General features: G+C 35.7%; 1 protein-coding gene across 1 annotated transcript in view; it reads right to left on the bottom strand.

Moving 5' to 3' along the window:
• Positions 1-17,725, bottom strand: part of LOC109092547 (kalirin-like) — a 190,673-nt gene that overhangs the window by 102,448 nt on the left and 70,500 nt on the right. Inside the window, 6 exon segments of the mRNA XM_042730646.1 lie at positions 3,874-4,104; positions 7,510-7,641; positions 7,748-7,939; positions 12,233-12,355; positions 14,605-15,117; positions 15,284-15,476. Coding sequence (XP_042586580.1) covers positions 3,874-4,104; positions 7,510-7,641; positions 7,748-7,939; positions 12,233-12,355; positions 14,605-15,117; positions 15,284-15,476 — 1,384 coding nt within the window.

A 17,725-nucleotide genomic window follows, 5' to 3' on the forward strand; every position in this document is an offset into this window, starting at 1 on the left:
AGAGCACTTGTGTGTTCTGCTGATAACCTCATGACTCACTACTAACCACAACCAATTCACCACTAACCCCAGAAAGAAGCAGAGAAAACTGCTGTGATCTTATCAAAATGGGCACAGACTGAGGCACAGATCATAGGAGGAGCTCCAGGGAACAGTGGGTTGAATGCCGACAGGCACAAGAGTATGGAAGCAGATTAGTCTCAAATATAATTCACGCAAAAAACACGATTCACACATGCGTAGACAATTTCACATGCATGAAACCTAATTCACCGTACACACAAAAAAAATTCACGTGTGTGAAAAAAAATATATATTCACAAAAAGCAATTCACATGCGCAAAATAAAATTATATATTCATAAAATACATTTCACAAATGCAAAACACAATTCGTATATATACAACTGTGCACAAAAAACCTTTGAATGTTTAAAATGTACGAGTGTCTGAATGTACAAATCGTCATTTACTACGAATCCACTCGGATTTGTGTGTGTGTGTTTTTTGAGACTTTCCTGGCAGAGCTCTCTTCCCACGTGGGTCTGTCGTACTCTTTAGCCAATCAGATGCGAGCTTACCATTCAACCAATCATATCATAAGCCACTGAGAGTGCATTCAAGGAGCACGATTCTGCGCACCTTTTGCGCAATATGGATTAATTAGAATGGAAATTAAGCCTTTACATCAGTAATCCCATAGACAGTAAAAGAAATGGACACAGCGACCCAATTGGAACTCAATTGAGACGAGTGAAGCCCATTTTTTAGCGATTTTTAGCACTTCCGTTTCTGACGTGCAGACTCAAACTAAGCTTGATGACGTCAGCCACCTGTCTGACAGATGTAAATCTTCTAGTAGCTGTGCGTGCAAACTGCCATCGTTAATCTTGCAGAGACGGTGAACTTGAGCGGGGAGTTCTTTGGCGTGAGTGAGCAGGAGTAAGTATTCTGATTAATTATTTTGTATAGTATTTTAAAATTTAAGAAATGAGCATTCCTCCTAAAAGAATATAAAGACCAATGTTTAGCAGAATGTTGACTCTCAAGCTCTAAAAAAGAAAATTTTCAGCATAGACTGTATAAAAACATGAATGTAGTGTCAGTGACGTCACCCCTAGTTTTCTGAAGAGCAAAGTGGGCAGAGCGGATACGCCTGGATACGCTGCCTAGCTCAACGGCAGTGTCAGCAGCAGCAATCCACCTGTCACTCAAGTGGCCACGCCCTTAATTATGCAAAACTTCAAGGCTAAATATAATTTAAATGGATGAGTTATAAAAAAAATCACTCCTCTCACAGTTGTCATGAAGGGCAAAATTAGCTATATAGACCAAAATATTTTTCTGAACCAGACTGTAAAGGTTTTTTTTTTTTTTTTTTTTGCTGTTTATAAAGTTGGGCAGTTTAACGTTGGGAGTTTTTGGGTTTGGATTCTTTTTGATTGAATCCTTTTTGGGGCAGTCGTTGAGTGTTTAAGTCACTTCCGTGCTGGCTTCATGAGAGAGAGCGGGAGGTTGCTGCTTGATTTTCAGGATGCACATTCTCATTTTTGTGGTGAACTATTCCTTTAACTGCAACTAGTATCATTTGTACACAAACAGGACTTGTATGTGTACGAGTGTGGGAGGTCTGCTCATTTACTCTAAATAACACAACCTACTCATTACCTGTATTTAACTGCACACTTCAAGACATTTGGCCATCTCTCAGCCTCCATTACTCAAGAATTGCAAACATTTCAGTGTGAGGCAAACTAACATCACCAAATATGGGTAATAATAACAATCTCTCTTTCAGAAAACATCCAGTATGTTGATATCTCATTCAAATCAATGATTCAGGTTCATCAGAGCCGTACTGTATGTTTGTGTTTAAAGTGTTTAGCGTGATTCACCTGATCAGCATTTGAAGGGTGAAATCTAACTCGACACATATCAGAAAATCTGATGCTTTAACCAATCAGCAGGACAGTTCGACTTGAAACACTCATCGAATGCAATAGAAAAATTACATTATTTCCTTGATAAATCTACAAAGCAGTGAACAGAAATAAATTTGATATAATCATTACCAACTGTGTCTGAACATTTGCAGACAAAAACATGTATATTATCTTATATCCATGGGTTCTGTTGAAATAAAAAGATGGGGTTTTCTACAGAACTACAGAATAAAACGCTGTTTTGTTTTATTTTTAGTAATATTTTTTTTCTTTTTTATATAAATTGATATATGTTTTACAATAATGTTTTAAATAAATATTTGTCAGTAATATATATTTTATTATGCAGGAACTGGAAACAATATACTTTAAAATAGTATACTTAAGTTCGAAATGTTTTGAAAATGTTTTCAAATGTACATTTGAAATATATTTACTTTCAATACATTATTGAATCAAAATAAGTGCTTCTTTTAAGCACAACAGAAGATTATTTAAACATAATGGAAAAGTAAAACCTTTAATTGAAGATTATTACAAAGTGCATGTTTAAAAGTGTGTTAAGAAACAGTCATGAAAGTGTGCTCTCTTTAAGTGCACTTTTTTTTTCAAATATATGCTTATAAAATTTTAAGTACACTACATGTGCATAAAATTTTATCAATCTGGAGTCAGAAGGTTCAGAAGAGAGAACAGAGAGGACTAAAGGCCAACCAGTTCAGTGCTCATAATGACTGAAACTGATATAGGAGTGCAGTAATGTCCATTTTATGGTCAGTGTAATGAAGGGTATCATCTGTGCTGCTCCTTGCCCTTCATTTGGCCTGTGGCTGGCCTGAATCTGACCCTGTTTGGGCTGGGTTTGGCCTCATTGGCTCTTTAGCTCTTTGGTTCTGGTTCAGATCTTGATTTGGCCTGATAAATCCTGAGCTGAATCCAGGCCCAGAGCTGCCACAGACCCGCTGAAAGAAGCTAATGGAGAGATATTAACTGCTCCTCTGGGCATATATCCAACACTGAACATACTCAAAGAAAAAATATACAGTATGCTGTGTATAAAACTCTACATCTCCAAATTGATGGTGAAGTGTTGACAAATTTTCTCATTCATCATTCTGCACTTTAAAATTATGGATGAACAAAAACATGAAAACTATTTTTTTATTCATTAAAGGAGACTTAGTATGCCCCTTTTTAAAATATGTAAGTCTCAGGTGTCCCCAGTGAGGTATGTCTGTGAAGTTTCAGCTCAAAATACCCCACAGAAAATTAATTAGATCATTTTGAAAATGCCTATTTTGAGTGGAAGCAGAAACATGCTGTTTTCGTGCATGTCTCTTTAAATGTAAATTAGCTCCTGTTCAACGATGGGTGTGCCTTTACAGCTAGTACCTTTGATAACTATGTCTATCATGCTGAAATCATGCGTTTTAACCAATATACGGTCTTCTGAGCGCACACATCCGAAGCACACACACTGAAAGCGGCTGTCACATGGCATGCAAGTACTAAACTAACTTCTCTTTCATATCTTATTGCGCTTAAACTGTCAAATACACAAAAGTTTATGTGGAAACACACAAGTTACAAAAACAGTCAGTTATGTCTGTGAATGTCAACAGCTGGGAAAGAAATGTGACTTTTTTTTCACGGTTTTATTTGTTTGTTTGGTGGATGGGTGGGGGGATATATTTTATAATTTGGAAAAGGTAAGATTTGAGTTTTGTGTGATGTTTAAAGTTTTGGGGTGGAACCATGGTAAAGTTATGGCATCAGACGGTAATACCATGGTATACTGATACAGTATATCAGATCATTTTGCCATATTTACAGTATGTGGCTTAGTGTTTGCTGTACATTGCAATGCAAAACTCCCGTTTCTAAGTTCCAAGTTAGTGAGAGAGTCTAGACATATGTGAACATTTATCTACCTGTTGGACGTCCTGCTGAAAGACACAGAGCTGCAGTCTCTGATGCAGACGGACTTTACGGTGCTGCCAGATGCTCTCCAGACGTCTCTGGTGATGCAGGACCTCGTGGACCACGTCCAGAATACAGTGCACAGCTTTAGAGTAGTTAGCAGTTGCAGTCAGAGACTCTGAGTTACCGGGACTCAGCGGCCGCTGAAGAACGTCCAGCAAAGCCTTTCCATCCTGACTCACCTGCAGAGAGAGAAAGAAATGAGAGCTATTAATCAGCAGGGATGTGTTGATCTGAGCAAAGGTGATAGTAAAGACAATCATGATGTTACAGGTTATTTCTATTTCAAATGCATGTTGTTCTTTTGAACTTCCTAATCTTCAAAGAATCCTGAAAACTGCATTACATTTTACACAAAATATTTTCAATTGTAAAAACATTTCACAATATTTAATGTATTTTTGTTCAAATAAATGCAGCCTTGGTGGGCATAAACCACAAAAACATTTTAAAAATCTTACCGACCCTAATCTTTTGAATTGTAGTGTTTTTCACTATCTGCGCTGTAGCTGAGATCGTTCGCCAGCTTAAGTGAAAGTTAACATGCCTAGTGTTTCAACTCGTGCATTACATGTCACACCCTGATGTTGTGTGTCATTACGGGATCTTCATGGCTTGTGTGTGAACGCACGCACATATTCCGGGAAATCACTGGCAGTGTGAATGAACCAAAATCTAACGATCTGGGAACAATTGCCGGGACACATTATCCATGTATTATCCGAAACTCAGTGTGAAAGGGGGTCTATTGTGTGTGTGTTTGTGTAATTTTCACATATTCAAAGATCTCTTTCTAATACAACGGTGTTTTAGTGCCATGGTAAAAAAAAAAAAAAATATATATATATAAAATAAAAATTAAATGATTATTATATTATAGTGAGATTAATGTAAGAGTTTTTTCTCATAATTTCGACTTTATTCTCGAAATATTTCAACTTTATTCCAGTAAATTTGACTTATTCTCTAAATATTTTCCTTTAATTGTGTTAATTTCATTTTTTTTAAATATTAAAATTCTAATCTTGTAATTTTAGATCTTTTCCCTAAAGTAGCACTAAAACGCTGTCATTTTCAAAATAAGTATAAACAATTAAAATAAAATTGGATTTCAACAGTTCATTTCAGTCATCTTTTCAATACTGAAGGTGTTAGTGTTTAATGAGATAAACATAACTATTAAAGCGATAAACAACTACCCAAGTACTCAGTTTGTGATCTGAACAACAACTAAAAAATGATTCATAAGCACGTAACTCACTCAGCATTGCTCATTGCCATTTGTTGGAAACTGAGAGACCAGCAGAAACCCAGTGCATATTTGATTGAGTGAAACTAACCTTAATGTTGTATTGTGTACTGAGCTCAATATGACAATGTGACAATGAATGATGCTATGTTTTAAATGAGATCTAAAACAGAGCACATTCTCTAATGTCAGATCAATAAACAGAGTCATGGGTAAATGATCGAGGTCTTGGAAGCACAAGGATGAACACTGAATCATGTACAGGACAATCTGAGTTTGAGGGGTGGAGGTCCGTGGACTCAAGTAGTACAACAACATCATGGCATTGTTTTCCTGTTGTGTCTTCAGATTAATTAGGGCTGGTTCACTAATTTCTTTAAGTTCAAACAACATTAGTGCCGCTGTAAGCTGATTATGTAACATAAGCACAGAGACTTTCCATCATGACTAAACAGTTTTAGACACGACCGACACCTGAGTGATTGTGGTCTATGTTGATGAAAACACTTAAAATATAACTAAACACTTAAAATAAAACATAAAAATAAATAAAATCTAAAAAAGTATAGCATAGCCACTGATACAATACATTTAAGTTATATATGAAGCAGCTACCCACGTGATGTGATTCACCCCATTACGATGCAGTGCGATCCGATTTCGATTCGATTCAACACAATGCGATTTAATATAATATGTTGCAATGGGGAAAAAAAATGATGCTATGCAATTCAAAATGGTACAGATACTGTAGTTCGCTTTTATTTCTTTGGTTCAGACAGACAGCCATGTTAATCTATATTCTATGTGGCTCTCAGTTTAGAGAGGAGAAATCAATCTACTTGTAAAATATTGGACACAAAAACTATTGTGTATTTATATTGCATCTACTAATAATTATGTATAAATCGATGCATCGCATCGTTACTGCTGATGCACCAATGCAAATAGATGAAACTTACAACAACAAAAAATATATCAATGATATGAAACACCTATCTGAAAGGACAGTTGAAGGGATAGTTCACCCAAAAATGATAATTCTGTCATAGATTACTCACCTGCATGGCATTTCAAACCCGTAAGACTTTCGTTCATCTTCAGAACACAATATTTTTGGTGAATTCCGAGAGCTATTTGACCCTCCCATAGTCAGCAAGCATACTACTACAATTGAGGTCCAGAAACGCAGCAAGGACATCGGTAAAATAATCCATTAGGGGTTCAACTGTAATGTTACGAAGCTACGAGAATACTTTTTGTGCGCAAAGAAAACAAAAATAACGACTTTATTCAGCAATTCTTCTCCTCCCTGGCGCCATTTTGGAGGGTATCCACTGAACGTAAACTGAGTATGCTGTTCTTGTTCTTGTTGTCTAAATTGTTTATGCTTTGATCTGAATTAAAACAATGTATCCGCGTACATACCTTGTTTACGTATGTGATACTCTCCAAAATGGCCCTTTTAGGTTGACGCGCAGGAGACAAATTGTTGCATAAAGTCATTTTTTTTTCTTTGTGCAAAAAAAAACATTCTCATAAATGCTTTTTAAAATGATGGTTGAACCCCTGATGTCACATGGACTATTTTACTGATGTTCTTGCTACGTTTCTGGACCTTGACTGTGGTAGTATGCTTGCTGTCCATGGGCGGGTCAAAGAGCTCTCAGAATTCATCAAAAAATATCTTAATTTGTGTTCTAAAGCTGAACGGAGATCATATGGGTTTGGAACGACATGAGGGAGAGTAATTAATGACATAATTTTTTTTTTTTGGATGAACCATCCTTTTAACTGTCCTTTCAAATTGGTGTTGTTTAAAAAAAGTTGTGCATTTGATACAAGTTGACATTTGCAAACATATTTGCATTGGTAAAAAATTATTCATATCTAATTATTAGTAGATGCAATATAAATACACACTAATTTTAATTAATTAATATTTTTTAATTAACAACATAATTAAAATTTTTGGGTGAACTATCCCTTTAATACAGTGGTGTTTATCTATGTTGTTAACCATCAAATTATGAATTTACCAAACTATTTTTCAAACTAAATGCTTTTCAAATATAACATATTTTATAATAACACGCATTCACTTTTCTCCCAAGAATTCCAATATTTGATTTATTGCAATCTAATTAAAGATTAAAACAGGCAAAAGAATGAATGAATGAATGAATGAATGAATTCAGTTTGTGTCATTCAACATATTTCTGTAATTTTTTTGGCATGTTTTCTAAAAGGAAATCAGATGTTAGGAAGTGCATCTGCTAAACAGCCTAAATCGGGGGTAAATTCAGACACAGGATATCGTGCAGATCTGAGTTCTCACCTCTGTATAAGCTTGAGTGACTTGTTCATATAGCGTCTGATGGTGATGAATGGCCAGTTCCAGATCCTGCATCTCTGACGGCAGCCCGCCCTCACTGCACATCTTACACCACGCTTCCACACCAGACAGAAACTGCACAGACACAGGCCATTAGAAACTACTACACCACTGCCACCAGGGTTTTTAACAGCATTTGCATGTTCTGAGAGCTACAGATGATAAATAAGAAATCAGGCACCTGCTCGGATTTCTGATGGAAGACGGCAGACATGGCGAGGATGGTGCTGCGTTCATCGAGAGCAGCGGCGAAGCTCTTCCACTCCTGATCGAGCTGCGTGCTGATCTGTTTGATCTGCTGAGACGCGTAGTGACCCGCCTCCGACAGCCGTGACGCCACCGACATGATGCGGTTTATGTTCACATATGCATTCTGGGAAACATGAGATCAGACAGCATCGTAACATAAACAAACACTGCAGAAGAGTAAGTCATATAAACTAGCGAGAATCCAACTTGTCATGTCAGTAATATAATACTGTGAAATATTATTGCAATTTAAAATAACTTTTTTCTATCTGAATATATTTTAAAAAATTACATTTATTCCCTCAACATTACTTCAGTCTTCAGTGTCACATGATCCTTCAGAAATCATTCTAATGTGCTGATTTATTATCAATGTTGGAAACAGTTGCGATGCTTGATATTTATCTGTGACACTAAGGACTCTCTGATCAACAAAAAGTAAAAAAGAACACCATTTACTTAAAATATACATCTTTTCTAACAATAAAAGTCTTTACTATCACTTTATCAATTAAACATTAAAAATATTAATTTCTTAAAAAAAGAAAAAAAGAAAGAAAAAAGTATGGTTACACTTTTTGTAAGGTGTCCTTTTTAAAGTGTAATTATACATTTAAGATCTGAGTAATATTAATTAACCAAATGTACTTAGTATATGGTTAGGATTAGGGCTTGTCTTAGGGTTACTTGCATGTAATTATGCATAATAATTGTTATTATATTAGTAAGTACATGTAATGTGTTACAAGGACACTTTTAAATAAAGTGTTACTAGAAGTTCTTTTATGTGTATATTGTTACAAAAGATGTCTAATTTAAAAGATGACAATTCAGCTCTGCATCACAATAATAAATTGCAACATTTCACAATATTACACTTTTTTCAATATTTTTTATCAAATAAAAACGTTAAAAATTATACTGTTTCTCAAACTTTTGAATGACAGTGTGTATATAGCTTCAAAAGCTTCTTATCCAATTAGAATTCAGAGTCTGAACTATAGCCATTTAAACGTGTTAATAACAAAAGAGCAAGCCTTTCATTTAACCTGATCAGATTAATGACACTGTGAACACAAACGCACTCATATTGGAATCATAGCTTAATGAGGCATAAAACAACAGTCGTGCTGGGATAAAGAAGAGGAGTGTGTTTGTGTCTGAGCTCAGATGATTGGGAGGTTGATTAAAGTGGTAGGAATCCTGGCTAGCTGAGCAGAAGACAGCTCTCTGATCAAGGAGCTTCACAACATACTGTGAGCATCAGAGAACCAATCACGCTGAATAAGTTGCATAAAGGCTAGTGGACAACATTTGCTATGATTGTGGGAAACTGGTGGACCAGCTCAGCCACCCTCCTGAAGGGACAATCAAAAATTAAGATTCTATCATCATTTACACGCCCTAGTGTTGTTTCAAACCCATAAGACTTTCATTCATCTTTGGACCACAAATGATGCTATTTTTAATATTCTCTCATCACTTTTGTCCATCCATTGAAAGTCCACACAACCAAAAAGCTTTGAAATGTTCATATAAACATTGTGAATATAACCCATATGAATCAAACGGTTTAATCCTTCTTTAAAAGAGACACAATCGTACGACGGCGTTTTAGTGCCACGTAAAAAAATAAATAAATAAAAAATCTACGATTACGAGATTAAAGTTGTAATATTTCGAGAATTACGTCGAAATTACGAGAATAAAGTCAAAATATTTTGGGAATAAAGTCAAAATATTACAAGAATAAAGTGGAAATTTTTCGAGAATAATGTGGAAATATTACGAGAATAAAGTCGAAATGTTTTGAGAATATAGTCGAACTGTTTCAAGAATAAAATCGAAATACTACGAAAAAAGTCAAAATATTTAGAGAATAAAGTCGAAATATTACGTGAAATAAATTTTAAATGTTTTGACAATAAAGTCAAAATATTATGAGAATAAAGTCTAAACATTTCGACTTTATTCTCGTAATATTTCGACTTTATTCTCAAATTATTACGAGAATAAAGTCGAAAAGTTTTAAGAATAAAGTCGGAATGTTTCGAGAATTTAAATCGTAGAAATTAAAGAGCCCTGGGAGAAATTGCCAGGCCACCGGAATTTATTTGAATATTGTTGGGTCTGAGCAGCCGCATCATCTTACTGGGATGACGAAGAGTCAGTTTTAAGGACTCGCGGAAACAGCATAATATGAAGAATATGATATTTATTAACAGACTGAACAGAACAGGAACAACTTTTTATCTTAACATCAGCTCACACACCCAATTGACATTCCTATGGGGGTCGCTGTAGCTCTCTTATTTAACCCTTTTTTAATACACTACAAATATTTGTGGGATTATTAGCAGAAATGATACCATTTGTCATACTCGCGGGGACGGTCTTACATTGCATTCATGATTTGTAGTGCGCCAGCCACTCAACAGCAATAAGCTTTGTGCTTTTGGTAGGCCTACTTTTAATAGAAGTCTCAGCTTTCAAAATCAGTTTTATAGCGAAACACAAAGTATGTGTTTTACAATAATGTGTTTTTCAAGCTCTTTAATGATCAGATTGCTGTATTTATGTGAAACAATTCATTAAAGTATAGCTTACTGTTTTCTTTGTGAAAGTTCCAAATTTGTAGTGAATTATGTGTCCTACTTCGCAAAAACGTCTGTGGCGTCCAAACTTTTATTCCTCACATTTAGCCTATTTAATTAATAAAACTTTCTGAAAGTTGAAGTGGTCTCCAACTCGTTAACATAAGTTATATTGTTTTCTTTTCTGAGGTAGCCTGTAGGCTATTACATGTAAGTGACTATTCACAAGCTGTTTTATTCATGGTATAATACAGTAAATGATTAGACATAATATTTAAAATCTTCATTTATTATTTGAAGCACACCAGCCACCCAGTAATCACAATAATTTGTTGCTTTGTTGATTTTAATATAACACAGCTCAGCTTATAAATGTGTTTTTCCTCTTTATTTCAAGTTTATAGCAAGATAAAAGTGAAGGAACATCAGAAGGCATGAAAAAACATCTTAATTTATAATAAAAATAATGTCTCACATGACTCACATGCCGCTTAAACTGAAGTGAATACAGCGATCTGTCATGCCACATTAAAGAGCGTGAAAAAAACAAACAAACAAAAAAAAAACATTATTGTAATATATTGTTTGTGTTTCGCTATAAAACTAACAGATTTTGAAAGCTGAGACTTTGGAACATCTCCCGGTGCTCCCAATCCGGGACATGTGCAAAAGGCTAAAATATACTCTCAAAATATTATAACTTTAATCTTTATTCTCAAAACATTTAGACTTTATTCTCGTAATATTTCAACTTTAGTCTCGTAATTTCTTCAACATTAATCTCATAATCTTAGATTTATTTAAAAATATTATATATAATATATATATATATATATATATATATATATTTTTTTTACGTGGCACTAAAACGCTGTTGTGCAATCGCGTTATTTAATAAATAGAATTACTTCAGGGTTTTATTTTTATTCATATATAAACACTGATCAATGCATATACATTTGGTGCTTTCAAGTCAATCAGGGGAGATGAAATTATAGAGAGATTTTTTAACTCTACATCTACAAAATGATTAATAAAGAATGTGCATTAGGTGTGCTTTTAGCTTTTTTATATTTTGTTCTTTTTATGAAGGTGCTGTAAAAAAATAAAAAAAATAAATAATTTAAAAAATCTTTCTACAACATAATTGTCCAATACTAATACTATTATAATTTGTACATGCATTTTTGTTTACTATAAAAGTAAAATAAATCACTATTTTTCAAGTAATTTTGACACATCCCCAACTCAGAAACTCATAATTATGACTTTGTGGTGACGTTCATGTTCATTCAACTCATGCGTAAAAAGATCTTTCCAACATGACTTGAACTTACCAATATATTAAAAAGAAGCCCAAATGATGTGTTTGCTTGATACACATGCTTGATTCTTGTATGAAAAAGCAAGCACATGTAAGCTGACATTAATAAGATGATTGTGTCTCTTCTGAAGATTTGGAGAATTCCACTCATTTAATTTGGATTACTTTTACAGAGTATTTATAAACTTTTTGAAGCTTGAAAATTTTGGTTGTGTGTCTTTTCAATGCATGGAAAAATATGATGAGAAGTTTCAACGAGTGCAAGGCTTAAAACTGAATAAATGATGACAGAATTTAAATTTTTCCGCAAACTATCCCTTTAAATGGTATGAACGACACACTCTTGTGACAGATCTTAAGTAGTGTATTTTATGATTTAGAGAATTGGTATTTGGTATAAATACATATGAAATCGCCAACTCACACAAAACATATGAATTCTCTGAACCTTAAGTTAAGAAGTAGTGGCATTTAAGACTTCCACAAGCATCAGACATACCATGGAGTTCATGGCAAAGTGGTTGTGTTGAGTCTGCAGCTCCACAGCATGCTGGTAGCTCACGCCGATCTCTGTGTGGCTCTGAAGAAACAATTCCTTATTGTGACTGATCCAGTCAAACATCTACAGAGAGACGAGAACACAAGGTCATTACAAATAATCCTGCACCATTCCTTTATAAAGTTTACATACCACCGCGGTTGGGGGTTTGTTATTAACTTGACAGCATGCATAATTAATCAAACACACAGACTAAGGCTAAGGATAGATAACAGAATGACAAGTGTACAAATCTTAACCATTTTGTTTCAACAGACGATAAGGAATCCATTTAGATAAGAGTGTTAATATAGGGAGACATCGCTGGATTATCAGCGTTCTGTGTTTTAGCAGGAAAAATGAAGGATTATTTTGTACAATCAGCGGGGTTTGCTGGGACGTTTGCTGTATTGCCATGACAGCCCGTCTAATTTAGATTAATCCACGTGTTGATAATGTGCTGCGCTAAAGCACAGATATCAGTCGTAGGACCTTTTAAAGGATTATACTGTCTAGAACATTTGTCTAGCAACATTTCTAACACAATCTGCATCATAAATAGCTTTTTGTCAATGTCAGAGTTTGCCATGCCCACCTGTGACATCATATAGGCTACATACAGTTGCAAGAAAAAGTATGTGATCCCTTTAGGGTTTACCATTATTAGTAGTAGTAGTTTTAGCATTATTTTATTTTATGACTAATTTATGCAGAAAATTCTAAATTCTAAAAGCTGTCTTCTACAATAGTTCTTTTACCTGGAGCCCAAACAATAAGACAATCAAATTTTATTTCTAATTAATGCACAAATCCATTCTAAATCTTATACTGTTGCAACTGTACATACTTTACACATCAAAGCTTTATGCATTGCATTAATTCATTCATAAGAATGCTTTAATTAATAGATGGCAATGCACCATAATGTATAATAAACAAATATGCAAATACCAAAGTCATTAAAATTCTGTCCACATGTTTCACCGCCATGGCCTCCAATGAGTTATAAACAATGTATCCTCCAATACCGAATAACAGTCCTAAATAAATATTTAATTAGTGCTTGCACTTGTAATCAAGATAAGAGCTGAGAGTCAGTGTAATTGATAATTTAGCAGACTGCCTGCATTCCTATTACGTTAAATGGCCGGTTTAATCTAATAGGTCTGGGCTCGTTCTGAGAGAAGTTGGACAGAGGTATTAATTAGCAGAATGACTGCTCACTCTTGGCCTTTTGACACAAGGAGGTCTGGCACATTGACAGACAAATGATATTCAATCATGTTCACTGGCGACGAGTACAAGGTGGTGTGTGGGAGATAAAAATAAACGCCTGCGCTCTGAGCGAAATGAAATCATCAACACAAAGCACTTATATGTACTCAGCATCAGACGGGCCCCTGTGAGGGGCCCCTCCGGCCCTTCACCTTATCTCTGAACGTTAATCTCAAACTCACTGCTATCATGAAGTGGGTGGAGTTAGTGTGAGGTCACACTTTTAACCCTATAAAGCCTACATTTTTAACGCTAATTTCTAAGGCTTCTGCACTATCAACATGATCAGAACTTTGCTGGAAAAACTGTTGCCCACAATCTGCTACATGTCTGCTGTCGTCTGATTGATTGATTTTTTTAGCAAAAAAAAAAAAAAAAAAAAAAAGCATTTCAGTATAATTTAAAAATGTCCCCCTTTAGACATCTGTCTTGTGGCTGTGAACTCTTTAATCATTTTTATAAAGTAAATATAAGAACAACTTTTATATTGCTAGTAATATCTCAAGATGAATACTTACCAGACTAAAGCGACTTTTTTTATTGAATCTGAGTATAAAATATGATACATCTTTCATTCATCGCATTAAATGTTTCGTCCCCACAATTAAATCTACAGAGCTTTGATCATTAATCTAAGCATTTAAATATCATCTTTTTAAGACAAATTAATGGCAAATATAGAGTGACAACTGCTATTTATATCAATTTTATCAGCAACAAACTCAGTTTGCATTAAATGTCAGTCTTATTACAAAGACAAGTATACATTTTGTAAACAAAACAAAAACAATTTTAAATACATAAAAAAGTGCAATAAATCAGTTTTGGGGGTAAAGCATACCTTAGCATAACTGTATATTTTCCCCTAAATCAATTTCACTACTTGTTATTTATTTATTTATTTAATTACTCACTCACTTACTCACCCACTGAATTACTCGCTCAGTCACTGAATTACTTACTTGCTTACTCAATTACTTGCTCACACACTCACTGATTTACACAGTAAACAGCCATATTTTGTCAACTCATACCAGGTTAAACCAGTGCTTACTTACCTTCTCTGCATCTTGCTCAAACAATCTGAGCTGAAAACACTGATCCAGCTTCAGTTTTCTTAGGTGCCACATCTGGTGCAGGTGCTGTCTGGTGCTGTGGAGTTTATCCAGCAGACTGGCGATCTTCGGAACCACACTCTGGAAGTCGGCACTTCCAGAAATACAGTTCCTCCCTGAGAAGCCATCACTGGAGCGGATGCACTGCAAGAGTCTCTGGCCCTCATGGTCCAGCTCTTCCACGGGAGCCTTCATCACCTTCTTCTTCAGCTGAGTGTGCTCATCGATGAGTCTCCGAGAGCCCTCCACATCCACCGGGAACTCTTTCTTAGTCAGAATCTCCTGCAGATCTTCCAGGCGGGAGAGAAGGTGAATGGCGCTGGCCAGGAACTCCTCGAGAGCGACCCGGAGCTCGATCCATTCCTCATGATTATATTCCAGAGATCCATCAAAGTCCTCTGTTAACTGAGACGGGTCCACGAGTCTGGTCAACCCCTCCACAGACACCATGCTAGTCTGTCAGCGAGAAGGTAGAAACAGACACGTCAGTTTAGGGTGAAGGTAAGGACAGCCTGCCTGTTGTTTGATGTGAGCCATAAATGAATTATAACAGTCTGCAGTATGTTCACTATGAGAGAGAGGATAAGAGGATTAGACAGCTACTCAATAACTGCATTTTTACCTCAAAAGTGAACTTGGCACTGCCAAAGTTGGTCTTCTGTTTCTGCCAGAAGTTGTCTGGTTTGATGATAAGAGCTACGCAGATCTCAGCTGGAAACGCTTCCTGCAGGGTCTTCAGTAATGGCTTTATAAGGTCCCACTTAGAGCCACGCATATCAATAATCACAGTGAAACCCCTCTTACACACGTCCTCACTGGAACAGACAGAGAAGCAGAAATTTCCATAAATGTACCAGAAGGAATGCAACAATTAGGACATATCAGACACATTATTGTTTGTTATATTTAACAAATAATCAAACACCACACAACCAACAAGCCAAACATGAGATTCTGTGGGACCCTCTCCCGAATGCCAAACAACCCCAAAAGGGCAGAACAGACTCCTTATTTCCACAGTAACCAGATAAACTTCACATGAGCTACATGAGTTGCAACACAATTACATGAGTTTTTATTCTGTCGCTGCTTACAAAACAAAGTCACTTTAACAAGCCAATCTTGCTACATGCTCTAATGCGTTAGTACTGTAAGAAAGTACAAAGCAAGTACAGGAACTTGCTACTGCCAATTTATAAGCTGATACGGTGCTGTGAGTATTTAAGACATACTGCTGCTGCACAAAAAGCTTATAAAATAACCCCATGGCCGATCTATACAGGTGGAGCTGGGGAAGGTGGAGGGTTTCAGAGGAACTCTAGTGAACGCTAACCAGCCATTTAAAAGTAAATCAGTAAGCTCATTAGCTGTAAATGAAACATGTGTCACCTTGTGCCAAGTAGCTGTGAATATCATCAATTTGAGTTAACAACCCATCAACCTGTACCATCTAGAGTTTAACGCAGCAAAAAGACTTTGAAAATAGAAACCTCAAACACAAATACACTCAGGAATGTTTGCAAAATCTGTTTGCCAATATCAGATGGGGCCCCGTGATTCCCTGGGGCCATAAGGAGCTGCTTACCTCACTTATTGGTTAGGTCCTCCCCTGCTCATGTATATGTAAAGTTTTCAGCCTTTATAACATTTTTTTGGAACTGATTATGACATGATCATGAAAACTTTGAAATCTTTTCAGATGCTAAATTTTGTCTTCTATGAGCTTCTTATACAAAACGCTCAGAGTGTGGGCCACATTTGATGAGTATTCCTGTCTGACTCATATTAAATTAGTCACTTGACCCAGAGAAAAGGACAATGACAGAGCGTAAGAGAGAGAGGAGTGAGTGTGTACAGGAGTACTAGTGTGTCCTTCAGACCATAAAGTGCTGCACATTTGGCCTTTTTATAGCATTTAAGCCACTTTGGTTGTTGAATTTCCATATAAATGCTATCACTCAGAATCTCTTCTACCAAATATCCTCTTGGAACACAGCAGGGTGATTTGTTTGGACACCATTTAAAATGTTCCTCGAGGATTGTTCTCATCAGCTTAAGCGGAAACAGCACGGCTTCTATTTCTGGCTTATGCTTTTGAAGTAGCGCACAGAGATTGGAAGATTAAAATAGCTCACCAGTGCTTCAGTGACGGTAAAATTAACAACACACAGATTTCCGTATGCCTTGAAGAGGAAATAAAGATGACAGAAAGTCTGTAAAAACACTGGAACTACATAATCGCACATATAAGCCTCTTTCAGTTCCTGCCATTCTGAGGTCTGTGTGGGAATCAAGTCAAAAACAACAGCCGTAAATTTCAAACACTTTACTCCTGCGACGGGATGAACTTCTGCCAAAGCCACACTGTCGACTTTGTGTTGGGTAATTCAATAGTTGGACAAACACTTAACACAGCCTCCAGTCTTCATTCCATACAAACTAACTCGAGAAAAACAAAGAACTTCACGTTCACCAAATGCCATCACAGACCTCTTCATCTTTTGTTTTATTTATTTATATTAAGTGGTCTTAACTACTATAGATTTAAATCAGAAATAAGCACAATGTACTTATTGTGTTCATATTGTATTGAAAAACATGAAAACATTAAAAACTAGGATGCACATGACATGGGGAAAAAATTCGATATAGTGTCCTGCAGCTGAAGACTAATTCGCCACAAGTTACTTTGAGATTTTCCTTTGTTTTTTTTTTCCTGAGCAATATAAGGTCTGTGGTAAACATAACTTGACAATAATTAGACGTTTTTGTTGCATTACATAAACTACACACTTACACCGAGGAAGTTACTAAAAAAGTACATATTAAATTAAATGTAATACATTTCTAAATCAATTACATTTAAATTATAAATAAATTTATTTCAAAATGTGTGTTCAGTATGAGGATGTGGAATTTATGTTGTGGAATAAGGGTGTACAAACCTGTTCCCGGACCACTGTCCTGCAGAGTTTAACTCCAAACCTTATTTAAACACCTGAACCAGCTAATCAAGGTCTTTAGATGCACTAGAAACTTCCAGGGAGAGTTTTGGAGATAGTTG

This window comes from Cyprinus carpio, chromosome B9, assembly GCF_018340385.1.
Source record: "Cyprinus carpio isolate SPL01 chromosome B9, ASM1834038v1, whole genome shotgun sequence".
Lineage (NCBI taxonomy): Eukaryota > Metazoa > Chordata > Actinopteri > Cypriniformes > Cyprinidae > Cyprinus > Cyprinus carpio.